General features: G+C 43.2%; 2 protein-coding genes and 1 long non-coding RNA gene across 3 annotated transcripts in view; 1 reads left to right on the top strand and 2 right to left on the bottom strand.

Moving 5' to 3' along the window:
- Window positions 1-7706, bottom strand: part of dhrs3b (dehydrogenase/reductase (SDR family) member 3b) — a 54106-nt gene extending 46400 nt beyond the window's left edge. Inside the window, exon 1 of the mRNA XM_028807952.2 lies at window positions 6896-7706. Coding sequence (XP_028663785.1) covers window positions 6896-7180 — 285 coding nt within the window. The 5' untranslated portion in view covers window positions 7181-7706. The remainder of the gene's footprint in view (window positions 1-6895) is intronic.
- c8h2orf76 (chromosome 8 C2orf76 homolog) overlaps window positions 1-14937 on the bottom strand; it is a 331828-nt gene extending 316891 nt beyond the window's left edge. Inside the window, exon 1 of the mRNA XM_051930768.1 lies at window positions 14927-14937. The gene's annotated coding sequence lies outside the window, so the exon portion shown is untranslated. The remainder of the gene's footprint in view (window positions 1-14926) is intronic.
- LOC127528944 (uncharacterized) lies at window positions 13164-25180 on the top strand. Its single transcript, XR_007935621.1, has 3 exons — window positions 13164-13271; window positions 23187-23267; window positions 24717-25180. It is a non-coding gene; the product is annotated as an uncharacterized LOC127528944 (long non-coding RNA).
- Window positions 25181-27070: the final 1890 nt, after the last annotated feature.

Below are 27070 nucleotides of genomic sequence, written 5' to 3'. Positions count from 1 at the left end.
ACCGTACTCATTAAGTTTATTTTTATTTATTTACTTATCGATTGATTGGCTGTAATATCTGTCCTGCGAGTCTGTATCCTTGTTTTGTTTCTGCTGCCCGGGAATTTGTTTCTGCCTTGCGCCCTGTATTGGCTGGGATTGGCTCCAGCAGACCGCCCCCGTGACCCGGTGTTAGGATATAGCAGGTTGGAGAATGACTGACTGAATGCATCTGAATCTCCTCATATGATTAATAAGTCTTATCTAATCTCTTATACTTCTGGAGTGCCAACTGTTTGGACAGAAGCACATAGTTAGCCAAGAATGGCACTTACCTTTGAGATGTTAATCATGGGGCCACACTGCCCGACGTCTAGAATGGACTGCAATTAGGGTCCAAGTGGCTTTGGCAAAAGGTATACAGTGTGGAATCAGTCACAAAGCATCAGGGACATAAGATAAAATGAGAGAAGGTGCACTCAGAGGTGTGACTTCACATATCAGCTTGGTGATATGCATACAAAGTGACAGGCAGCCTTTCATGTCTAATTATGGCGAGCATGGCTAGAAAAACAGAACAATGGCTTTGAAAGGGAAAGGACTGTAGGTGCAGAATGGCTGAATTACAGTATCTGTGACTAGCTGTGCAAACCACCTTAGACAGGTTAATATCCAAGTAATAAACGTAGACCTCAGCATTAACGTTTGCAATACACGTCTGCACACGTCTTGGTTATATGTCATTTGAGTATGGGATTTGTAAAAGCAGTCCTAATAACAGTGATGCACCATCTGTTGGAATGATGAATGCAATGCATTTTATTACTAAAAACGCTTGTGATGCGCCACCTTTTGTAATGACTGAGACAAAGCAACCAGACGAGACACACAGACACTTTTTTATTAAGGTGGATAGTGAAATTCAACTCAATTTGCTTGTCTGGCATGAAGGAAAACATCTAAAAATGGGATGTCAGCATGTCACTCCTGGGGGAGCAGATCACAAACTCCTAGGTCATGATATTTGAAATGAACAGCTAAACGGGCATGGAACCGATGTGGAACACACATGTAAAAGATGTATCTGTCCATTTATCATATTTTCAAACCCATCTTATCCATTTGAGAATTACAGATGATGGTGTCTATTCCATCAGAGTTGGGCTCAAGGCAGGAACCAACAATGAATGGGCCATCACTTCACCAGTGAATCCCAAAACAAGTGAAGAGAAGGTTGCTTAATGGAAAACAAAGCTGTCAAGAGCAGAGATGAGGCCAATGTGTGAGTGTAAAATTCTTCATACGTACACACAGACACTTGAAAACAGCATACACAATAAACAGTAGACAAATGAAATGTTAAAAAAATCAAAAAAATTATAATCAAACCAGTGTCTTAGTTTTAATTGTCATACGAGTCTTTGGGGTCCCAGAGATACAGCATCCCAGGTATGAATCCTGTGCTGGGTCTTTCTTTCTCTCTCACTGTGGACTTTTCACAGTCTTAATAAGCAGTGTGGCGTAGTGATTAAGGCTTTGGAGTTCAAACCTTGCAGTTGTAGGTTCAAATTCTGCTACAGGCACGGTGTGAACATAAGCAAATCACTTCACCTGCCTGTGCTCCAACTGGAAAAACCAAATAAAACCTAACCAAATACAGTATATCTCAAATGTTGTAAATCACCTGGCATCAAGGTGTCAGCCTAATAATAATAATAATACTCTCCCCGTGTCTATGTGGGTTTATTTTCAAGGTCTTCCAAAAATGTGCATGTTAGGATAATTGGCAATGCCACACTGGCCCAGTGTTTGTGGAAGTGTGCTGTATAATTCACTTGTAACCTCACCAGTGTTAGTTCCTGCAAGACTAGGCCCAAGACCCTCTCTAATATTTGTAAACTTCACGCATGAAGTGACTAATATGTGAAGTGTCACCCTCTCGATTTTACTATTGTATTTTATGATCATATTATATGGCGTCTTTCCAAAAGGCAAAGACTTGTAATGTGCAAGTGTGTTGTTCCTGCGAGTGGACCTTCTAATAATGGACTGTCATTTCCTCCTGGGTTGATTCCTGCCTTGCATCCCATGCAATCCCCTCCCCATAACCCTAGCGTGAATTAAGACTGTTTAAGAAAGTTATGTACCGGTAATTTTACCCTTTATGATGTTACAAAGTTGGTATAGAACACTCTTAGAATGGTTTTTGCAAGTTTTTGTAAAGAACTTTCCAAGTCTATTCAAGTTAGTTCCCGTCATGAACATAAATCACAAATTAATTTAAATTCAAAGTTAATTACAAAGTCACAAGTAGTTCAAAACGCACAACAGGCAGGTAGGCAGAGCCAGTTGGGTATTTTAATTTGTCTTTAAACTGTGATGGTAAGTCACACAACCTCACAGTCCCATCTTAAAATCCCTGCCTGGTCACCGTCTGTGTGCAGTTTGCATGTTCTCCCCACTAGTTCCCTACCACATTCCAAAGACATGCAGGTTAGGCTGACTGGCATCTCAAAATTGAGGCAGCCATCTGATGGGTTGGGCCTGCCTTGTACCTCATGCCAATGATATAGGGCCCCGACTCTCCAAGGCCTTGTATTACAGTGAGTATGTTAAGAAAACAGATCGGTGAACTGGAACTTGTGCACACCACCTAATATAGGACATATTGGGATTAAGCAGAGAGCATCAACATGATGAACCATCCTTGACACAAACCTTTGAATCCCATAATCCCCTGGCCAGCCCAATACAGAGCATTGTAGGTACACCCTTAAGTCAAAACTGAAATCTTGCAGGAAGACCACACAAAATGGTGCCAACCACTGCATGCCAGAGGCCATACAAAGAGGCTTTGGGCAGACAGGTGCCAGTCCCAGCAGAATTAAATGAGAGCTGCACTACAAACGTTCTGATGAACTGAGAAGTGAAGTACATGCAAAACAATTAAAAGGACAATGGAGGACCCTGTAATATTTAAAGACAAACACATTCAAAAATACAGAAACACAGGAATCTGTACAAGCTCCAGTTCCCACAATCCTTCAAACTATCTTCATCAATCACACAGAATCTCCTGGGCTAGCAGTGAAACAGTACTGAAAGCTGCAAGAAGCTGAAAGGAACAGACACACAGAATAAAAAAAAAAAAGAAAAGAAAAAGCTGCCAAATCCTATTTAGGCAATAAAACAGAATTCATTTTATCACATCAGTGGTCAAATAATCCTGAATCAGACAAGAAAAGCAGAACAAAGGGCCTTTTTACTTCTTTTAAAGCTGCCCCTTGGCTGACCTGCCTTGTTGTGCAATGCCATTTGGGATAAGAGGTCACTCTGTGATCTGATTGGCCAATGTTTCACTTGCTGAATGGGGTCATGACCTTAAGGCAGACTTTTATGATTATGATTGGAAGCGGTTTGACCAGTGCGGCTGGAATTCATCCCAACCTGACAGACAGGCGGGCAGGCAGGCTGGGGGACAAAGCGAACAGAGCCACTGGAGCTTATAGGGACCGACGTAAACTTGGTAAACTTGGTAAGCAGAGGGACGTACTGCAGGCAGTACTGGGATACGAAGGTGGTGTTGGCAAACTGGAAACCGTAGGCAGCAAAGCGATGTTTGAAGTGTGAAAATATAACTGGCAAAATACTCAGATGCACTTTCAGACTGGGCACCAGAATCACGAAAGATGTGATGGAGGGAAGGGAGTCAATATCACCTGAGCCCATAAATAATAGTGGAAAGGCCAAACAGAGTTATGAATTTGAATTAAGTAGGCCATAGATGGGAGAGCAACTGGACTTGTAGGACCAGGCTTCATAATCTGTGAACTGCCCTTTGACAAGGTCGACACCCAGTGATGAGAATTGTATTGAGCCTACAAAGAACAAGGTGACTGTGTTAATATGAAAACATACCATATATTAAAAAAATAAAAAGCTAATTGCATCATTAACACACATGAAAGCTGCTAAAGAAAAGACAGCAGATATTCTCAAAGGCACAGATGAACTGCCAAGACAGAGTGGACACTGCAGTGCTGATTAAACAGCTCCTCTGCAGCATCATCCATTCTACGCCCCCTGGGGACCTCAGGTACAATACAACTTGTAAACAGACATGGAGAAGTTAGTCGTAAATTTCTTTAGTATGAACATGAATCAAACTTTTTAAAAATAGCCTGAAATATTTTGTGTGTTGTTAGTAAACTATGACACAGTAAACGCTGAGCCATGAAAGGTAAAGTCATTCTCTGTCACAAGGCAGCTCAGAGTCCAACAGATAAGAGGAAGCAAAACTTTAACTACACGTGGCAGCAACTGCATGGCTTTTATGAGCTGACCCAGAAACTGGTGTAGACGCCCACTGGGAATCCGGATTTTCAGTAGGAGCCCATAAACAACTCGTAAAATCTGTTAAGTTGCATGGTGTTTGCATTTTTTCTATGAATGTTTCATTTGTATTGAAATGGCTTTCGTGTGGAGGAACAGTATACATGACACAGTGAGCATAGCAGTATAACAAGAAGACTGGAGTGTAGTGAACTGCTTTGTCCCACCAGAGAGGTAACATTTAACTGGAATACAATTTTAGTCCAGTATCTTATCCAAACATGCTATGCTGCCAGAGCGCTTCTTCCTTCATACTGATGGATGGTAATCCTCACCATTGTACCCTTCTGATGGCATTCTAGTAAAATCTGCTATTTGCCTTTGCTGAATCATTTCAGTGCTGCACTATACTGCCTGTCAAAGGCCCTATGCAAATATAAATGTGAATGGTTAGATAGAAACAAACTTGTAATTACAGAATAATGGAAGTAGATGGCCTGATATACGTATGAAGCCACAGGTAGAGGGGATGTTGCGGGAGGAACAGTGCTGGCCTGAAAAGCTACAGGATGTTACGTTGTACGTTCTTGGTTAATGGTTGAATTGGTTCCCCACAATCTATGAAAGGTGCTATATACTGTAAATGTAATTATTATTTTACCATTCGCACCAACCATTCCATCCAACTATATCCTAACTACAGGAGCCAATCATAGGGTGCAAGGCAGGAAACAAACCAATTTAGGATCACCAATGATCTTTGGACTGTAGGAGGAAACCCACACAGACACGGGGAGAACATGCAAACTCCACACAGGGAGGACCCGGGAAGCGAACCCGGGTCTCCTAACCGCGAGGCAGCAGCGCTACCCACTGCGCCACCCCTAACAATTCCTGTTCAGCAAATTAAGCAAGTCCATCAGAAACAAACTAAAGTCTAAAATGCTGATGAGCAGCCACTTGAGACTATCACCTATTACAATAATTTGCCTATCTCTTTTTATAGCCACCTTTCAGGACTAAAGGAAATCTAATACAAGTGCCAATAGTAAAAAAATAAATAAATACATCCCCAAGTGAACCAGTCTAAAACTAGATGTGGGCTGACAGCTGTAACATCATGAGGTTCCAGGTTTAGGGGCAATCATGCAAAATGGGAGTCAATGAACAGGCATGAGGGACTCTGAGGCAGAAGAGTAGTAGGCATGTAGGTGAGGCACTTCTGGACGAGTGAGTGGGCTGAATAGCCTGGGCTCAAATGTCCCGACTCAACAACTTTTGAGAGTGCAAGGGAATACCATACCAGCACGTGTTATTTTTTTGTCATTCAGCATTTATACAATTGAACAAGAAAGAAAGAAAATTAGATCCAAGACGACACTGGGGCAAAATATAACACAACACAAGCACTGCAGGACACCTAATCCAATGAAACTACTGTGAGAATATGTGAGCGTGCTGTCTAGTCACACTGCACAGATCCTGTTCAGTCACTCAGGAACGAAGTCAGGTCACAAATGCCGAACCACTTGAGCCCCTCTCCTATTAAACTAATAAACCAATCTATTGTTATTTTATACAGCCATCTGGCAGGGCTAATAAGACTAACACAAGTGCTATACTACTACACACATCGCCAAGCAGTCTTACAGGTACTGTATGTCTTTCTATGACTTTGGTACCATTCATCTCCCTTTACAAGAGCTTTAAATGCTCCTCATAGCAAGGCACAGGAAGAATTGTGAATAAGGACTGACTGGTATTCAAATGGCAATATTCTCCAATGTTCATTTTGCAGGGGAGATTGCCATCTTTATGGGGGCAGTGTATCCAACCATTACTGTGTCTGAAGGCAGACACCCACCAGAGGGATTCCTATTGCTACTGACGATTTACAATTCTTAGGTTAGTAAAAGGGCCAGCTGTTCATTTTGAACGGTAATGTAAATCTTTCTAAATTCTAAGTGTAAAATATCAGTAATGTTACATTTCAATGATTCGTGTATAATTTGATTAAAACGTCCTTGTCTGTTAAATATTTCTGTAGCAAAGCTGAAGGCGCTATATAACGGGGTGGCAGTGTTATTAACTTGTGCTATGCTTACGATCGCGACTGTCTGAAGGCATTCTGGCGATTTTCTACCCCCGCCCTACGCGCAAAATTTAATGTGAAACACACACACTGTTCTTCGGATCTCGTGAACTTCCTTTGACACCTTTAAGTAACTGCACAGGAGCCAACTCGTCTCACGTCAATACGCACATCCCCTCGACGCAAAACTAAACCCCCAAATGTTCGGTCATAGTGCTGCTCGCGGTTGCGAAGTGTACAATCGCACACTGAAAGACGCTATATAAAGTCGACTTGCCACGCGCACTTCCCCAATTAAAGCGAAAGGCTGACACGTTCACGGTGCCGCTTCCCCTCTTTCATTTGTCCGAGTCGGGCGGAGAGGGACACTAACTTCAGACGTGGCGTCAAACAAATAAAAGAAAAATCCCGACCTGTGAAGGGACCCCGTGTACGCCGTGCGCTCCCCAGCAGCACCCGAGACCACCCCACATCCGAACAGCGGCCACTCACCTTTTTAGCCCCCTGCTTGGCGAACTCCAGAGCCAGGTGACGCCCGATGCCTCTGCCCCCGCCCGTGATAAGCACCACGTCCGCACTCAGGTCTCGCAGCCTGGTCGGCAGCAGGAGTCTCGCACCCGCTTTCAGCAGGTAGTAGAGCATCTGTACGGGGAACAACAGCGCCGATCCCATGCTTCTCCAGTCCATTTTGCAGGTCCTGGTTACGAGTAAATGTAACGCTATCAAGAAGGGGGGAAGCTCCAGCCCCAAGCTTGGCACTCCGAGGCCGCTTTCCATGCACGCCGGCTTCGCGGATTGCCCCTCACCTCCGCTCCTCTTCTCTCCCGCGTCGCTTTCTCTCGATGTTTCGCGGCGTCTCTCAAGCGCTCGCCGGAAAGCGGCGGGCTGAAGTGTCCGAGGGCGACGCCGTGCGCATCGCCTCGCTAACTTTGGAGCAACTAAGTGACAGCAAATTAGCCAACGCGAGACGGTCTCGGCTCGGCAGTGTCCCGTTCGGTGTGGTTGCGACTTTAGGTAGGAGAGCGGCAAAGTTGCACGGGGAGTCCTTCCTGCGCGCTTTATTTCTCGGCGGGCCGGCTTTACTTCGTGCGGTGCTTCGAGAAGAAACAGGAGGTCCCTGTGTGAGCGCGCACAGGCACGCTGACTGCTCCGAGTGTCTGCGAGTGGCGGCTCTGCTGGCAGTTTTTATAGACCATTAATCCTGATTGACAGTTTAAGTGTTTGGGAATATTTTACTACTGAGTTGTAAGCGGGGGCCTGCTTTTGGGCAGCACGCCCACCCCTCTGGACCGACCTCCTCTGGGGCACTGTGCGGTCGCACCTTGGCCCCAGCTGATGGAGTGTTGGGTGGGCGGCGAACAGTGCAGGAGAGGCGCCGGTGGGATGACGTGGTGGAGGGGGATAGAGGTGCGGGCAGGCGACGAACGGACGGTTGGAGGTTTGGGGTGTTAGGGGGGGATTTTAAAACAGAAGGGTGTCTGGGACGTCATGCAAGACAGGATTAAATGGACAGGCATGAGGGACTAGGAGGCAGGCATTCATGGGTTAGTGTGGTGGATCGATGGGCAAAATAAGAAATGTATTCATTTAAAATGAAATCTCCAGTTCGATGGAGTGTGGAGAAAGTGAAGGGGGCCTCAATACTTTGTGATCTACTGTATACAACTGAACAAAATGAAGTTACTACAGGGCAGTGCTGCCAAAAAAAACACAGCATAAAAGAAGCATTATAGGCCATAAAACCAATGAAACAATAGCGATAATATCTGCGTACTGTCGAGTATTAAATAATATAACAGCCTCTTATACCGTATCAGGGGTCTGTCTCTGGTCCGTTACTTTTTCTGATTTATATTAACAACATTATTCCCGGTGTAGTGAGTAAACTTCTGAAATTTGGACACAATACTGAAACTGGAGGAATGGCAGATGCAGAAGAAGCAGCAGAAACATTTCTGACATTGGGCCAGTGTAGGACCTGCATGGACAAACATATTGTCCCTATGTGGGCAGTCCACAATGGCCCAATTGGGATTTGCATATTGGGGCAACACTCGCCCAGTGGGGGCAAACAGGTAGGGGACCCAAATTTGGTCATGAACCTGCAAAGTCCACACCTTACTAGTTCATCCATTTGTTTTCTATACATACTTATCCAGGGTTGTGGGGCACCTGGAGCCTATCCCAGCAATCAGTGGGCACAAGCAGGAACCTCCCTTGGGCAGAGCACCATCCCATCACAGGGGGAACACACTCACACACACAGCATAGGGCTAATTTAGTATCACCAGTAGTCCATCTAACCTGCATGATTTTTTAAACTGTTGGGAGGAAACGGGTGCACACTGAGGAAACCAAACTCCATACAGGGAGGAACCGGGACATGAACACCTGCCTTCTTATCATGAGGGAGCAGCACTACCTCCTGAAGCTAAGCATGTTCAGATCCAGTGAGTACTTGGATGGGAGACCATCTAGGAAGAACCTGGGCGGCTGCTGGAAGAGGTGTTGGTGAGACCCAGTGGTCTGAATGTGGATCCCAATGTCCCAGTGCAGTGATGGGGACACTGTGCTGTAAAAATGACCATGTCCTTTGGATGAGATGTAAAACCGAGGTCCTGACTCTCTGTGGTCATGAAAGATCCCTGGGCATCCTTTGTAAAGATCAGGGTGTATCCCGATATCCAGGTTAAGCTTCCCACCACGGCCTAGTCATTCTGGCCCTCTATTCATCCCCTGTCTCTAATTGGCTGTCTCTCTCATAACTTCACCACCTGGTAGCTCATGTGTGGTGAGTGTACTGGCACAAAAATGCCTGCTGTTGCATAATCCAGGTGGAGGCTGCACATTAGTGGTGGTTGAAGTGGCTCCTCATTCACTATGTAAAGTGCTTTGAGTAGTGAGAAAAGTGCTTTTTATATGAAGAATTATTATTGGCGCTACGCCACCCCTTAGTAGGCCCTTCCTTAAAACCTTGTTTTAGTGTTCTAGCTTTTTTATCAATTAAATGTCTGTTTGTATAATTATGAAGATTTGCAATTTTTTACTTAATAAGAAAAAGAATACAAAACCGCAATACTAATGTGGCATTTAAGCTATTTATTCTTACAAAACAGAAAATGCCCTTTGCATTTATTGGTATAAGTGCAGCATTTTGTGTGTGTGTATGTTCAAATTGTTATTTATGCAATCAAAATCTAAAATTCACTGTATTACTTGCTCGGCAACAACATTAAGAAGTCAGAAACTATAGGATATGGCCTGCTTCACCAAGCCATCACTTCACCATTGAGGGACTTTTACTGCCAGCGATGAGCCTGTTTTGGGTCACTAGGGGAACTTTACTAAGGGCCTCCTTGTTCCACATTAAGCCAGTACAGTATTTAGTTGGGTTTTCCCAAGCCCACACTTCCCATGGTCTGCCCACAGGGAGCCACTGTGTGCATAGAAGTTACTTTTTGTATTGTGCTCTTCACTGAGTGCATTGGCAGAACTCTGTGAACAAGTCTCAGTTAAAATACAAATATAGATGATACTAATTACAAAATACAGAACTGGGGCATATAGAAATACAGATTTGTTGAAGCATACAGAGAACAAGGAAGAACTGATTATACATAAATGGAAACCAGCAATATCCATCCATCCATCCATTTTCCAACCCGCTGAATCCGAACACAGGGTCTCGGGGGTCTGCTGGAGCCAATCCCAGCCAACACAGGGCACAAGGCAGGGAACCAATCCTGGGCAGGGTGCCAACCCACCGCAGGACACACACAAACACACCCACACACCAAGCACACACTAGGGCCAATTTAGAATCGCCAATCCACCTAACCTGCATGTCTTTGGACTGTGGGAGGAAACCCACGCAGACACGGGGAGAACATGCAAACTCCACGCAGGGAGGACCCGGGAAGCGAACCCAGGTCCCCAGGTCTCCCAACTGCGAGGCAGCAGCGCTACCCACTGCGCCACCGTGCCGCCCAACCAGCAATATCTGTCCATTAATTAACTGATGAACTATGGTTGACAACACTTTTAATAGAGAAAGTCAAAAGCAAAGTCACAGTCCTGAAGGCCTCGGCCAACTGGCCACCTACACCTTCCTGGGTTTTCAATAGTGGAGTAAAGTTGTTACACTCGGACTATGTAATGCACCGGTAAGACCACATCTGGAGTACTGTATGCAGTTCTGGTCATCATGCTACAAGAAAGACATAACAGCACTTGAAGCTTTGCAGAGAAGAGCAACCAAGTGCATACCAGGACTTAAGGACATATTCTACTCTGTCAGACTTAGAGAATGAAACCTGTTTAGTCTCGAGCAGATGAGACTACATGAGGATGTAATCCAAGTCTTCAAAATCCTCAAGGGCATTAATAAAGTAGATCCAGCAGAATTCTTTCATCCTGACTGTGACGCAAGGGCATCAGGTCAGGTTGGGGACCAAGCACTGGTACAGTGCGTTGCCGCACTCACCACACGATGAACCAGCTCGGGATTCCAGTTGGCAACCCCCCCAGGCAAACACGCAGTCCAGTCCCACCCTTCAGAAATGACCCTCTATCTGTCTCACCCAGGTGTTACGTGGGTTTTCCCTTGGCATGGTCCAACCGCTCGGGTTCTCAACAATGAGGATCCTGCCAAGCTGGATCACCCTCAGGGAATCACACCACATGGCTGTAGTACCGTAACTGACACTCCCTCGCATTCAGGACTCCATTGTCAACCGTTTGTTCGACACAAAGTCAAACCAGCGGTACCCAAGGATTCTTGGAAGAGACACACTATCGAAGGAGTCCAGTCTTCATCTCGGGTCACCTTATAGTGTCCATGTCTCGCAACTATATAGCAAACAGGGATGTACCAGGATACTAAAGACTTGGACCTTTGTCCTATTGCAGAGATATGAGGAGAGCCACACACTCCTTACCAGAGACCTCATGACCCCCCATTCTCTCCCAGTCCATCTACTGACTTTATAGGAAGAATCCCCACAGACCTGAATGTTGCCGCCAAGGTAAGTAAACCTCTCAACAAGGTCGACATTCCCTCCACAGACAGACACACTACTGATGGCTGTGCCCAAGAAGTCATTAAAGGCCTGGATCTTGTTTTTTATCCAGGACACTCACAAGCCCAGACACTCAAGACTCCTCACTCAGTTTCTCGAGGGCCACATCAGAGCCTCTATTAAGTCCATGAAAATCAGAGCATCATTGGCACACCAAGATCCAGGCATTTAGTGACCTCTTGAGCACGGCCATCAGTAGTGTGTCTGTTTGTGGAGAGAGTGTCGACCTCACCAAGAGGTTTACTTACCTTGGCAGTGACATTCATGTCTCTGGTGACTTTTCCTATGATGTCAGTAGATGGATTGGGAGAGCATGGGGGGTCATGAGGTCGCTGGAAAGGGATGTGTGGCGCTCCTGATACCTCTGCAAAAGGACGAAGGTCCAGGTCTTTAGAGTCCTGGTGCTTCCTGTCTTGCTATATGGTTGCAAGACATGGACGCTATCCATTGACCTGAGACGAAGACTGGACTCCCTTGGAACTGTTTCTCTCCGGAAAATCCTTGGATACCGTTGGTTTGACTTTGTGTCGAACGAGTGGTTGCTCATGGAGTCCCGAATGAGGCACATTACCTGCATTGTGAAGGAGCGTCAGTTACGACACTACGGCTATGTGACGCGTTTCCCCGAGGGTGATCCAGCTTGTAAGATCCTCATTGTTGGAGACCCGAGTGGCTGGACCAGGCCAAGGGATCGCCCACATAACACTTGGCTGCGGCAGATAGAGGGTCATTTCTGGAGGGTGGGACTGGACCGCGTGTCTGCCTGGGGGGTTGCCAACTGGGGTCCCGAGTTGTTTCGTTGTGTAGTGGCTGTGGCAACGTGCTGTACCAGTGCATGCTCCCCAACTTCACTTGACTTTACTTGTTGGCAAATTCAAGATCAATGAATCTCTCTTCACTAACAGATACCCCATGACCATGCCCAACAACCAGTCAATGCAAGCATTGAACAGAGTAGGAGGAAGAACACACCACTGACGAACCCCAGAATCAACTGGGACATCAGTGGCACTTAAAGGTAAAAGAATTTAGGACTGCTGCCAGAAATCACTTCTTTACCTTAAGAGTTATGAGAACCTGGAACAAAGTATCGAGCCATGTAGTTGAAGCAGAAACTTTGACAACCTTTAAGGAAAATCTGAATGAAATGTTGGGATAAGTTAGTTATTAGCTAAACAGATAAGCTTAATGGACTGAATAGTCTCTTCTCGTTTGTCAAGTTTCTTATATTCTTAGGGAAAAAAGCCGCTCTTAAGTTTGGTAGTTTTGGCTTGCAAGCTCCTCTTCCAAGGGGGTCTTTTTGCTCTACTAACATAACTGCTTACTGTAAATACTCTGGATGGTGGGCAGTAAAGTGCTGATGGTGGCCTCGGTCAGAGACAGTGCACTGATAAAACTGGGTGATGGATGCCCAGCTTTTCTTGGCCTCCTCAAAAAAGCAGATACGCTGCATTTTCATTATGTGCGATGGATTGAAGGTCCAAAAGAGGTCTTTGGAGAGCACTCAGAATGCACCACGAAATCCTTAATGAACAGGGGAGTGTGGATGGCTCGTGTCCTACTAAGGCAAATCATTTTCTTTGTGTCTTGTCAACATCTGGAAACAGGTTATTCACTAGAGAGGAGGATGGATGGATGGATGGATGGATGGATGGATGGATGGATGGATGGATGGATGGATGGATGGATGGATGGATGGATGGATGGAGTGGCCCAGGTCCAAAATCAGCATTGAGTGAAAAAATTACATCAGCGCGTAAAACCAAGTGAGAGCTGCAGCCAGGACACAGGTGAGTATTTCTATCTAATGCAAAGAACTGTACAGTCATTTTTACATACATTAACATGTGTGATGATCGGACGTGTAAACGTGCTGCTGATGGATCACACAGACTGCATTCAGATCACATTTGACATGAGTGGAAATGCTGATGTGTTTTCTATCCACATATGTACACCAATTGGTAAACTCCAAGTGGGCTATCATATGCCTTTTACTTAACAGAGTACAGCTGAGATGGTCATCCTTCTGACAAGCTCTCCCACCTCAACAGACAGGACCTCTTAGTGTAGATTGATGGGCAGTCTATAACACCATAAAGTGTGCAGAAAGTGAGGGGGACTGCGTACCTTTCTGAAGGTACCGTACATTTCATCACAGCATGTCTGAATGTCCTGTAGATGGTGCAGATTGCAGCTTACTTTTAAATACTGTATGTCACCTGCAGTCCCCAAATGATGACTGTACACTCTGTATCAGTGCCATTCTTGGGATGTATTATCACTATTACTTCACAAAACAGTTGGGCAGACTGAAACTCATCCTTCTATTATCTAAAGTCACTGATTCCAGTTTATGGTCATGAGGAGCTGGAATTTGTCCAAGCTATACTGGACACAAAATGGGAACCAAGCCAAGGATGGGATACCAGTCCATTGCAAGGCACTCTGATGTGCACACCTCCATGTACAGGCTGCCTTCAAATTTTTGGGGACTGGGAAGAAAACCAAAGTACCAGAAAAAAAACCATAGGAAGAACATACAAACTTCATATAAAGAGTGAACCCAGGTCTCAAGAGCAGTGAAGCAGCCAAGCCACAAATAGTATTTAAAAAAGCCTAATATTAGAAGAGGGGTTAAAAGTAGAGTGGGGTTCAGGGAGAAGCAGACAGCCTTGTGCGGGAGAAAGTTAGCTCTGATGTTTTGGTGTCTCCATCACTTCCTAGTCTGAAATCCACCCCCACCTCTCACAAGCTTATCTACTCCTTTTACGATGTGGCTGCTGCACTTTCTGAGTGGTGTGATAAATCCACCACCTCTTTGTGAGCGTAGCACCTGACTCTGACTTTGCTAACACTTTGTAACAACTTGTCCCCTTCTAAAGGGGGTCTGAGTGTAAATCTCAGTTCTCATATTCTTAGTGCCCACACTAACCAAAGGCCCAGATTCTTGCTTTAGGTGAATTCCAAGTCACCAGAACATGACAGCCCTCAAACATCAGCTCACCACTGCTTGTAAAATGCAAATGATGCTTTAAAGCTCAGGAAGAAGAACCCGTGCGAGCTCAATAAGGTGTGAAACCCACAGAGTTCAATGCATGGTGGTATCATCCTGCATCGTGCTCCTTAAGAGAGCGTCAGCTTCCCAGGAATCTGCCAAGTTTCCTGTCATTATATGTGCAGTACGTACGACTCAGAAATAGCATTTGAGATTTCACAAACCTGAATCACATGGATATACCCGCAAGCCACGTATGGCGTAAAGCTACACAATATGTGGTTAAGGGTTCATATGGCCAAATAACCAGATTATTCACGGAGAAATCTATGTATGTTAACCCGGTTTCTCTAGCTGGAATAAGGGTACAGATGGCATTTTTGATCCCAGGTTTCAATGAATAAGCAGGTTATTAAAGCACAAATAAAGTCACTCTTTGACAGGCATGTTAATAATAAAACTTCTTTACATTTATATAGTGCTTTTTCTCACTACTCAAAGTGCTCCAGTGAGTGAGGAGCCACTTCAACCACCAGTAATGTGTAGCATCCACCTGGATGATGTGGCAGCGGTCGTTGTTGTGCCAATACACTCAGCACACATCAGCTATTAGGTGGTGAAGGGTTGAGAGATAGAGAGACAATTAGAGACATGGGATGATTTAGGGGTCCACAATGACCAGGTTGTGGAAGGTAATTTAGCCAGGACATCAGGGTATACCCTGCTCTTTTCAAGGGATGCCCAGGGATCTTTAATGACCTCACAGAGTCAGGACCTCGATTTTACGTCTCATCTGAAGGACGGCGGTGCCATTTTTACAGCAGTGTCCCCGTCTCTGCACTGGGGCATTGGGACCCACAGTCAGACTATAGGGTAAGTACCCCCTGCTGGCTTCACCAACACCTCAACCAGCAGCACCCCAAGCTTTTCCTGTTTGGTCTCCCACCCAAGTACTGGCCGGGCCTGAACATACTTAGCTTCAGGTGGATGACCTCTTCTGAAGTGCAGGTGAAATGGCTGCTGGTTTTTGCCTTTGGAATCCCGAGGCTCATGGGTAGGTGCAAAATTGCAACTGTGAACACCACCTTTACTACTGAATCACCAATCAAAAAACACTACTTGCTAGGGCCCGCCCTCTCAACTTTGACGGGTGGAAATGACAGATTTCATTTCAAGCCATATTTCAGGCCGGGTGGAGTGTCACAGAAATAAATAAATGCAGAAATAATTATATACAGTACATACATAAAGAAATAAGCGCCAAAAAACATATTTCCTGACACATTTAATTATTTATCTTTGCACATCATTGTGTCATTATATATTATTTATTTATATACTCATTTTTTTTATTGTCACTGCCTAGTGGCCTTTACATTCCCACTCTGGAATGGGTAAGACCTCTGTTTGCCACTATCTGTGTGGTCTTTGCTGCTTCTCGGAGGTTGCGCATTGACATCTGTTTTGATGCCCTTTCCCTGCCAAATTTTTGCCAGTTGTGCAACCTTTCACAGTAGCCTTTGCCAGTGAGGTGGTGCGCCAGCAAGCCAGCCTTCAGTGAGTACTTTTTGTTGGATTATGACCGCAACACATCACGCTTAGCTCATGTTAACAGGACCCTTTTTGTGCAAAGATTAGACAAATCCTGCAGTGCTGCAGATTCCCTTACCGGATTGCTGAAATTAGTAGAGGCTCTTGTTATTACATCAGGAGGGCAGTTTGGGATTAGCGTGGGCACAGTGTCTGCCTTCACTCCTTTCACAAAGATGCTTTGTACGTCATTTGCTGAGTAAAACAAATACGCATAGATTTTGAAACAAAAGAGGGAATTGTGCACCTGATGGAGATTTGAAAATTACGGTGGCACAGAAAGCAGATTTGCCATCTCAGAATGTGTGGACTTGGGTTTGCTTAACAGGATGAGTGCCTTCTGTTGGGAGATTGCGTGTCCCATACTGTGTGTATGTGGGATTTCTCATTGTCAAAACACATGCTGAGTGCTTTGATCAGGGGTCCTAAAGCAGTCAGCCTTTGTAGAGCACGTCAGCACGAGATGCTTTAGAAAGTAAACAAGAATCTTTTTCCTGATGGAGGTGTAAAAACTGCGTAAATTGGCCTACGTGGTAAGCTTGGTATCCCATCCATGGCTTATTGAGGTAAGCTTTTTCCAATACTGGAAGACTGACGTTTATCTAATATGACTAAATAAAGTGTCTTTAAAGGAAGTCAAGTGTGTCAGAACGCATACAACGGAATTATTCCAAATGTGTAGGAGCTATGGATGGGACTCCCAACAAGGCAGCCAGCCAGCCACACATAGGGTTGTGAGGCACAGAGAATGACTCTGAAAATTGAAACTTGTCAGCTAAAGTTTGGTGTCATGCAGAAGAAGAAAGAAAATCCTGACTTACAGGTAAAAGCAACCTCCAATCATCTATCGTTTTTCAAACCTACTTATCCAGTTTGGGGCCATGGAGTGCTGGGGTCTGTCCTTTCAGCACTGGGCACAAGAAAGAAACCAGTCCTGTTAATGGAGCTTGTCTAATGGAGGCCACACTGTTCTTTATATTTGGTGATAGGAATGACTTGCACTATACAGTACAGTACAGAAATTCAGTGAGAGGTCATGCCAAATGACACCTTTTATTGGCTAACTGAACGATTACAATGTGCTGCAAGCGTTCGAGGCAACTGAGGCCCCTTCTTCAGGCAGGTTGTAATAATTATTTAATTATTGGTTATTGTAATAATAATTTTTGAATTTATTATTTAATTATATAATAATCAATAATAATCATTATTTCAACCTGCCTGAAGAAGGGGCCTCAGTTGCTTGACTTCTCATTGTATCCATAATGGCTAACACCGTACTACTACAGTACAAAGATACAAAAGGTATTGTTAGATAGATAGATAGATAGATAGATAGATAGATAGATAGATAGATAGATAGATAGATAGATAGATAGATAGATGGGTAGGTAGATAGATATGAAAGGCACTATATAAGGACATAAGAAATTTGACAATCTGAGAGGTGACCATTCAGTCAATATTTGTGCCTCCAAGCCATGCCTTGACACGCTTATAAGTGTTATTATTTTTCTTTTTATTTATTGGGACCTTTTCTTAGTCGGGTAACATGGTGTCATGATGGGTATCTTTCCTAATCAACGTGTAAAGTTTGCATGTTCTCTCAGTGTTTCTGTGCGAAATTTCCTTCTGAATCCATCAGATGGCCATGTTAAGTTGATTGTACAGCACAATGAGCTGACATCTTATTTAGGATTGGTTCCTGCCTTATGGTCAGGGCTGCCGTGACCTGTTTTGGATTGGTTGACTTCAGCAAACAGTGGATGGATGGATTGTCTATATCCTAGGGAAGCCCAAAGTGCTTTATAGATACAGAAGCACTGGCTCCAAATGCCAATAACTGGGACACTGATGTTATGTGCAGGCCCATGGATTAGTGAACTTCAGTAAGTTTGCATACCTAACTGACTCTTTAATTGAAAATGACATTCAGGTCAGGTTGGGTCCCTGAATGTAATGCTGTGAAATGGGAATGTGATTGACAGTCCTACCATTTAGCCACTAGAGGGTGCCCCTGTTTGGCAGAACAGTCCTTACCAACAGGCAGAGGGCCAGAATTAGGAAGAGCCGGAGCCTGACAGAGCCCATCCAAGCCGAAGACCAATTCAGCTCTTTCAAGCCAACCCAAATATTAAAACAATATCAAATATCAGACTAATTACTAACAGACATGCTCTACTGACACTGCTGGGAATGGAATTGTATTACTGTGGTAATCACCATGAGCAAGCATCTGGAGTGACATGCTGTCACTGGCAAGTTCTTTTACTGACACTCCTGCACTTCTGATGAACGATCTGCGATGCAAACATTCTGTGAACGGAAAGGTGATCTGTGTGGAATTCATTAAGGAATGTCAGGTTTATGAAAAGCAACTGTACTGAGTGCTGCACATGTTTGTATGGTTATACTGCAAATAGAATTCAGTGTGATGTCAAGTGATCAGCAATTGGGTGTGTTTTCACACATTATATAGGTAAGGGTGGTGCAGTGGTTAGAGCAGCTGCTTTGTGAATCCAGTGCCCTTCTTCTGTGGAATGTCCTTCTGTTGTTCTCAGTTTTCTACAAATAATAGTAGAATAATAATTAGCGACTCCAAATTGAGCCTGTGCAAGTGCGATGTTGGATGTTGGTGGGCACTGCAGCTTATTGGCTTCCTGTTTAGCAGTGGCTCTTGCCACACGTCTGATAATCATGGGATAGGCTCCAGCCACCCATAACCTTGAAATGGTTTAAGTGGGTTTAAGAATATGTTATAGATAGATAGATAGATAGATAGATAGATAGATAGATAGATAGATAGATAGATAGATAGATAGATAGATAGATAGATAGATAGATAGATAGATAGATAGATAGATAGATAGATAGATAGATAGATAGATAGGAAAAACACTACATAATAGATTGATATACTGGAAAGGCACTATATGATAGGCAGACAGGTAGCTAGCTAGATACTATAATAGAATGGGGATTTTACCTTACAAAGACAGAGGCACTAGTAGATTGATATGAAAGGCATTATATGAATAACTTATATTGCAGATAAAGAGATCGATAGATGCATATTAAAGGCACTATATGAGATAGGTAGATGTGAAAAACTGTATGATTACTATACAGATATGAAAGGCACTAATGTAGTTTGATATTTAGATATGCAGTATATGATAGATGTGAAAGGCACTATATAATAGACATGTAGATAAGAAAGACACAATAGGGTAACTAGATAGATCTTGTGAAAAGCACTATAAAATAACTTTCTTTGACCCCATGAGGAAATTTGGCTTTTTACAGAAGCTTTTTAAATAAATAAATACATACAAACATAAGTATACACATAAACTGTAGTCTGCACACACACCAAAATGACTAAAGGCAAAAAAGCTAAAAAGAGAGATGGCAGTCCAAGTCCCAGTGTGGCACTATTCAAGCATATTGCTGTTGGCATAAAGGAGTCACCCATAGCATTTCCCGACACACCTCTGCTGTTAATTTGTTGTCTGAAAGTCCTCAGTGTTTGTGTGTCAAAGAGAGGATGTGCAGTGTTGTTCATAATGGCACTCTGTTTTGCTTTAATTCTCCACTTTGCTGCTACCTACCGGGGGTTCCAAAGTGCATCCCATAACCGAGCCTGCCCTTTTAATTATCTTGTTGATTCAGTGGACCTCTCTTGAAGTGATGAAGTGATTTTACCAGCCCAGCCCACAACAGTGACCACAACAGAGTTGTAGAAGATGTGAAGGATGCTGCTTCTTACATTAAAGGAACACAGGCTCCAAGGAAGAAGAGCCTGCTCTGTCCTTTCTTTTCTAGCTCCTCTGTGTTCCAAGACCAGTCCAATCTGTCATTATGTGGACCCCCGAAGTACTTGTAGGAGTGCACAACCTCTACATCCACTCGCAGAATCGTTACCAGACATTGAGGCTCATTGGTGCAGTGAAAATCAATAAGCAGTTCCTTGATTTTGTTGATGTTAAGTTGCAGACCCCAGCCCCCCCGACTCCTCTCTTCTGTCTCATCCCCCTTATCAATACTTCCCATAAATGCAGAATCATCTGAGAATTTCTGCAGGTAGCATGTCATATTTATAGTTGGAGGTGTACAGAGTGAAGAGCATGTACATAAGCCAATATAAAGTATTTACCCCCTGGGAAATTTCCACATTGTATTATTATACAGCATTGAATCTCAGTGGGTTTCATTTGGCCTTTTTGATGTTGATACACAGAACAAGACTCTTTAATGTCAAAGTGAAAACAGACCTCTGCAAATTACTTACAAATATAAAACACAAAATCACTGATTGCATAAATATTCATAGTCATGACACCTCTAGTTTTGCGTATGTCTGGCAACATCCATGAGTGAGTTTAGCTTAGAAGTGGGTGGGATCAATTAGACGTCTCACTGAGTGTCACATTTCTAAACCAATCAAATGCCTCATGAGTACAGCGCTTAAAGCAGGGGGTGGTGACTTTGAACTGCAAAGAACAAAGGTGCTGTTGTTAACCTGGTCCAACAGACAGCAAGCTTCTGATTATGATGAATCACCTACAGTCGAAACGTCTCTTAAAAGACCCCGATTATACATATAAATGTTTGTCGTGCGTGGGGAGCCCACTGCACGTGTTAGAATTAAACAGGTAAAAAACACTCTGTAAAATCAGAAACCATCACTGGGCTAATGGTAAAAGTCAACGTTATGTTGTCACAGGTGCCGTGTGTAATACTGACCGAACTGGCAGCTATGTTCATGAAAGTATGAATCACAAAATATACAATTGAAATAAACGGTGTGTAACATCCTGTTGAAAAGGGATGAAAATGAGAGATGAAATGCAGTTAAGAGAGTTGATAACAAAGAACCACAGGAGAGGCAGACTTGTAAATGTGCCTAACGGCATTGATACCACTGCAGCAGACTAATGGATGAGGGCCCACAACATCCACCTTCTGACAGCACATCTAAAATTACAGCTAAAGTAGGTCTAGTCAGAAATACAAACATGCCCTGCCAGAATATAGCACATATTATATTCATGGACCACAATGCTTATCGAAACTCTATTTGTTGCTGTTTTGCCGTAGGGTGAGGCAATAGTCAAAATGACAGAAAGATATCATAGTAGATGGAGGCCATTCTTAATCACATAGGGCCAAGTACCTGCAGTGGTCTACTTGTGTGTCTGTGTCTGTCTGTTTCTTCTGTTGCTGCACTCATTACAATATATAAATTCAGTATTAAGCGTCAGTAGCCTTGTGCTACTGAGCTCCTGAATTGATCAATTTTGCTCTCTCTCTCTGCAGCCCTGGCTGTTTAAAGTGCATGAACTGGAGGAAATTTTGGGACAGGATTGTAGGAAGAAACCCTATGGGCGGAGCCTTTTCATTTTTAATCAGTTGCACCCAGATGTATATTCTCGTTTCAGAATCACGTCCGACCACAGGAGACTGTAACACCCCTAAGTCATTACTGGTGCAGCAAATTGGTTTTAAAAGTCCCAGAATTAGTTCAATGGAGATCACCTGCCTGGGGTTTCAATTGGTTGTAGTGTAAGTGCATCTTATCTATAAGGGCCAACTAGTGGAGTCTTGTCAAGCACATGCGCAGAGGGGACAGCTTAAGAGCTCTAGTGATTGTAGTTCTACGCCACTCCAGAGGTTGGCGCTGTGTCCTAATGCCTTTTCTCTTCCTCCCTCTGCAGACCGGAAGATAGACGGCTATAACACCACTGATGTCGTTTCCGGTGTCCACCTGTACCCGCCAAGTAAGACTGGAAGATCCGCCTTCTTGAGGCAGTTCTGAACTTGCTTCTGTAAGTACATCTCCGTGATTGTTGCATGTTTTCTTTTATTTACATCTCATTTAATTATATGGGTTTACCAGAGTGGTACCCCCAACTCTTTATCTTGGTCTTGTCTTTCTCTTACAGGAGCCAGTATGGTAGTCTATAGTGCAGAATTTAGCAGATGCACCTTAGACAGCCATGGAAGCCTTAAGTATATGTGCACAGGTCTTTTTGATGCTGCCATCCATGCTTCAAGTCGGGGATGGTGTGTCTTTTATAATATTTCGTGTTCAAATATGCTGTTTAGTCTGATGTCGAAAAAGATAGCTAGATGATAGACCCTACCAAGCAGGTATTTTTCAGGAAATTGAGCTATGAGGGGCAGCATAATAAGACAGAAAGAGGTGGGCTGGGAAGCTACCCCAAGATGCTTGAGGTCTCAGTGGGCTGTGAGAAGTCAAGGGTTCTCCCAAGTACTCAAGGTGGTTCTTCCTTGCAACTTGGTGTCCACCTCTGCCTCTCTAATGTGGGGCTTACAGAAGGACACCAAGTGGCACTAAGTTGGAGAATCTAAGAACAAGTTGACCATTTAAAGATGATGCCAAGGAAGACTTTTGCATACAGTCCTTGATCTGGATGAGTGGGACCATTTTGTCCCTTTCAAAATATCCAGCTTTGGAGCTGCCTATCAGGTTGTCTTTCATGCAGTTCATGAAACCTTTTTGGGGTTTTCCTCTTTCTGACATTTCCTTTTGTTGTAGTGGGGCTCACTAGTGCCTCTGTTAGTTGCAACCAAGTTCATGTGAAATGGGAAACCTTGTTGCTTAAATCTCATACACACTATTATAACCTGGGACTTAATTGGCAATTCTAAACTGGCCTGGTGTCTGTATGTAAGGTGTGTGAGTGGGTCATGAGATAAACTGATGCCCCACCCAGGGCTGACTCCTGTCTTGAACCCGGTGCTGCTGGGATGGGCCCTGGTCTTGAAGGATCCTGAACTGGACTAAATAGGTTTGAGAACGTTATCAGGTCTATTTGACCTCCCAGTGGACTTAATAGCTCCATTGAAGCAGGTCTTGTGCCCTCAACCTATCAGATAGGATTTGTGCTTTACCAGTCTCAGGAACTCCAGCTCCTCTTTTCCACTTTTTAACTTTCACAGTGCTTGTCTGCAAAGCTGTATTTGAGCCTGAGCACGTGTTTGCACTTGTACTGAGTGAGGAACATGTGTAAGTAAGTGCAAGTGATGTTTCACTTAGGCTTCTGGGAATGGAAACATTGTATTATACACTTTTTATTTTGTTTTTTAATAGGTGATCTAATCCATGTTAGATGTTAACACCCATTGAAAGTCATTCTGGAGCTGAAGAGGACACTCTGGCATTAATTACAAGGTTTGTTGTGTAACAGTTTTATGAGCTAGTTAAAAACCATCATCACTCATCACCAAAACAAACATAAGGCAGGAGACAATGCTGAAGAGAGTGCCAGTTCATCACAGGACATGGTAATACACACACTCAGTCATACCAGGCAAGGTCACTGAGCTATCTATTATATAGTGCCCTTCGTATCTATCTATCTATCTATCTATCTATCTATCTATCTATCTATCTATCTATCTATCTATCTATCTATCTATCATAAACATATCAGATCTTATTTATTGATCTATATGGTGACTTATTCATTGATTTATCCAACAATCAGCAAGTTGCATGAATGTCGATTAGCAAAAGTAAGCAAGACTTTCACTGTATTCTGTACACATGACTTTAATGATCCATAAACCCTAATGACCTATAGACTCTATCTAATGTAACAAAGCACAATGAAGTCAGGGAAAGGTTTGGGGCACCTCGGTGAGCCCCTGCATAATTAGATGAAAGCAAAAGACAAAACAACACGAGATGGGAGTCATCAAGTAGACTGGCTCAAAATGGTGGTGTGTCTGGTTTTGTACAGCCCAAGCAGGAAGGGGCAGGTCCAGAAGGCCGAAAAACGGAAGTGAAGTCAGAAATGGTGAGGCTGTCAATTTTCCATCCTGCATAGGGTTAAAGAGACGAGGCATTGCGTAAAAACTCCAACCCCTGGTTTGGTGGGATGTTACGATCACTAGAGCCTTTTAGCTGTCTCCCATACGCATGTGCGTGACACTATCTATATATCTGTCTGTTTTGATATAGCACCTTTCATATATATTTATTTATATAGAGCCTATTACAAGTACTGTATTTATCAATCATTTTTTGTGATCAGTTATTTATTAAATGGGTAAAACAACCACATGCAGAAAACAATTTATACAAAAAAGTAATATAATGAAGAAATAAAACTATCCTTCTTCAGCAACCACCACAAACCTAAATCTATCTATCTATCTATCTATCTATCTATCTATCTATCTATCTATCTATCTATCTATCTATCTATCTATCTATCTATCTATCTATCTATCTATCTATCAACATCTTGCATGTATGTTGATTCATACATGCAACTATAACTTCATTCTGTACATATGACAATAGTGAAACTGTAAAATCTACAATACAGTGCCCTTCATATCTGTCTTTGTATCAATCACATTGTCACTTTCTTATCTGTCTAATTATAAGACGATTTCAGTCAGGCATGGAACTTGTTGGTTTGTGTTTAAAGTAATAAAGTAAATAGCTTGTGTTTCAGTTTGTGTAGAAGCACAGTCAGACAGACAGACAGACACTAGGCTGCCTGGACACCCTGCTGCTGGATCCTGATGGTGTTTACAGCTGCACCCCCATTGGTGTCCACCCAGGCCTCTATAATCAACTGAATGTGTTATTTGTTTTATTTTTTCTTAGTTTCCATCTCTCCATCTTTGTTCCAGTTACTTCACGCCTCATCTCTGTTGTACCAAGTTAGTTGGAATCTACTTGTGCTTGCCAAAGAAATTAAATCTGACCTTGAAAGAAATCTTGCAAACATCTCTCTTAAACAAATAAATTAATAAACTCTTGAGTGGCTTCCAGCCTTTGAATCCTGGCTGGCTGTCGGCTGAACTGCACACCACCATTGCCAAGGCCCTGCCAGAAGCAGCACACGATTATAAATGGATCTCACAATAGCTCATTGTAATCCTCGGACTTCCACAAAATTGTTGTCAGCTGTTAAAGAAGTTAGAGAGTTGACTCACACAGAAAAAGACTTTAAGGCAGGCCAGTGACCGTCAGCTAGAGCAGCCCCCGGAGGGCCTTTCTCTAACCTGCTCTATTAGGGGCCTCCCATGAGCTTGACAGGCAAAGCAGGGGGATGACTTTGTCCCTTTTCCATGCATAAGTCTGAAGGGAGAGGATTCTGTTCTTCTTAACTACTGGTGGTCAGCCATCTATTGCTGTGATCTGTTTTAAGACAGACAGGTGTGTAAATGTGTTTGTTTGTGCGTGTGTGTTGAGGTAACACTCACAAGACAAGTATAAAATATTCAGAATCAGAAACTCTAACTAGGAAAAATAATCAGGGAACCTTATGAAGTGAATAACTCAAAAATTATATATCAGTAGGGCGGCACGGTGGCGCAGTGGTAGCGCTGCTGCCTCGCAGTTAGGAGACCTGGGTTCACTTCCCGGGTCCTCCCTGCATGGAGTTTGCATGTTCTCCCCGTGTCTGCGTGGGTTTCCTCCGAGCGCTCCGGTTTCCTCCCACAGTCCAAAGACATGCAGGTTAGGTGGATTGGCGATTCTAAATTGGCCCTAGTGCGTGCTTGGTGTGTTTGTGTGTGTCCTGCGGTGGATTGGTACCCTGCCCGGGATTGGTTCCTGCCTTGTGCCCTGTGTTGGCTGGGATTGGCTCCAGCAGAACCCCATGACCCTGTGTTCGGATTCAGCGGGTTGGAAAATGGATGGATGGATGGATGGATATAAAACACAAAATCACTGATTGCATAAATATTTAGTATGACAGCTCTAGTTTCGCATACAAAGTCTATCTATTATATAGTGCCTTTTGTATCTATCAACTATATTTCTATTATATAGTGCCTTTCCTATCTATCTATTATATAGTGCCTTTTATATCTGTTTATCTATCTATTGTATAGTGTCTTTTATATCTATCTATCTATTATATAGTGCCTTTTGTATCTATCTATCTATCTATCTATCTATCTATCTATCTATCTATCTATCTATCTATCTATCTATTAGATAGTGCCTTTCCTATCTATCTGTCTATCTATCTATCTTGTCATGCCTTTCATATCTATCTATCTGTTATATAGTGCCTTTCCTATCTATCTATCTATCTATCTATCTATCTATCTATCTATCTATCTATCTATCTATCTATCTATCTATCTATCTATCTATCTATCTATCTATCTATCTATCTATCTATCATATAGTGCCTTTCCTATCTATCTATCTGTCTATCTATCTATCATGCCTTTCATATCTATGCCTATTCATATCTATGCCTATTCGTATATTTCTATCTGTCTATCTGTTATATAGTGCCTTTCCTATCTATCTATTATATAGTGCCTTTTATATCTATCTATCTGATTTGCTTTTACATCTGCATATCTCCCAACATTCTTCAGTGTTATTTGCACGATGTCCCCTCTCTGTTATGATTCTGTGAGTCCTCGTCACGCACTCTCTTCTGTCGCACAAAGGCACTTCCCAGTTAAACTCTTGTTTAATGTTAGTTTTCCCAGTTTACTCAGTTAAATCTACATCTTATCTAAATAACCCTAATATCCACACAAATCACATATTACAAGCCTTATTTAAGAAACTGTAAAAAGCACAGTATTTTTTTCATCCCAATACAAGAGGTGACACATTCCGGGTGACACAGGGAGTGGAGATTAAACACACCATCCTTGTGCTTTACAGTCTAAGGCCATTAAACCTGCCTAACAGGCTTTACTTTCACTGCACTTGTCAGTAGTGAGCTTTACGTTGCGCTGTTTTACAAGTAGATGAGAATTCTTTCCATGTTTTATAATGAAGTGACCTGTTTAGGGCTTGCAAAGTGTCTCCTTGGCCTGGGCACAGGAAATTAAACTTTAAGGATGCTGGTTCAGATCTCAGATCTCACTCACAGATCACTTAACCTGCTTGGATCAAAAGTAGAACTTATGAGGCCATGATATCTGACTTTTAAGAGTCGTCTGATAAATTAATAAACCTGATAAAGGCACACACCCATGTAG

Source organism: Erpetoichthys calabaricus, chromosome 8 (assembly GCF_900747795.2).
Source record: "Erpetoichthys calabaricus chromosome 8, fErpCal1.3, whole genome shotgun sequence".
Lineage (NCBI taxonomy): Eukaryota > Metazoa > Chordata > Cladistia > Polypteriformes > Polypteridae > Erpetoichthys > Erpetoichthys calabaricus.
The sequence above is the reverse complement of the archived record's forward strand: the minus strand, read 5'-3'. Positions and strand labels throughout refer to the sequence as shown.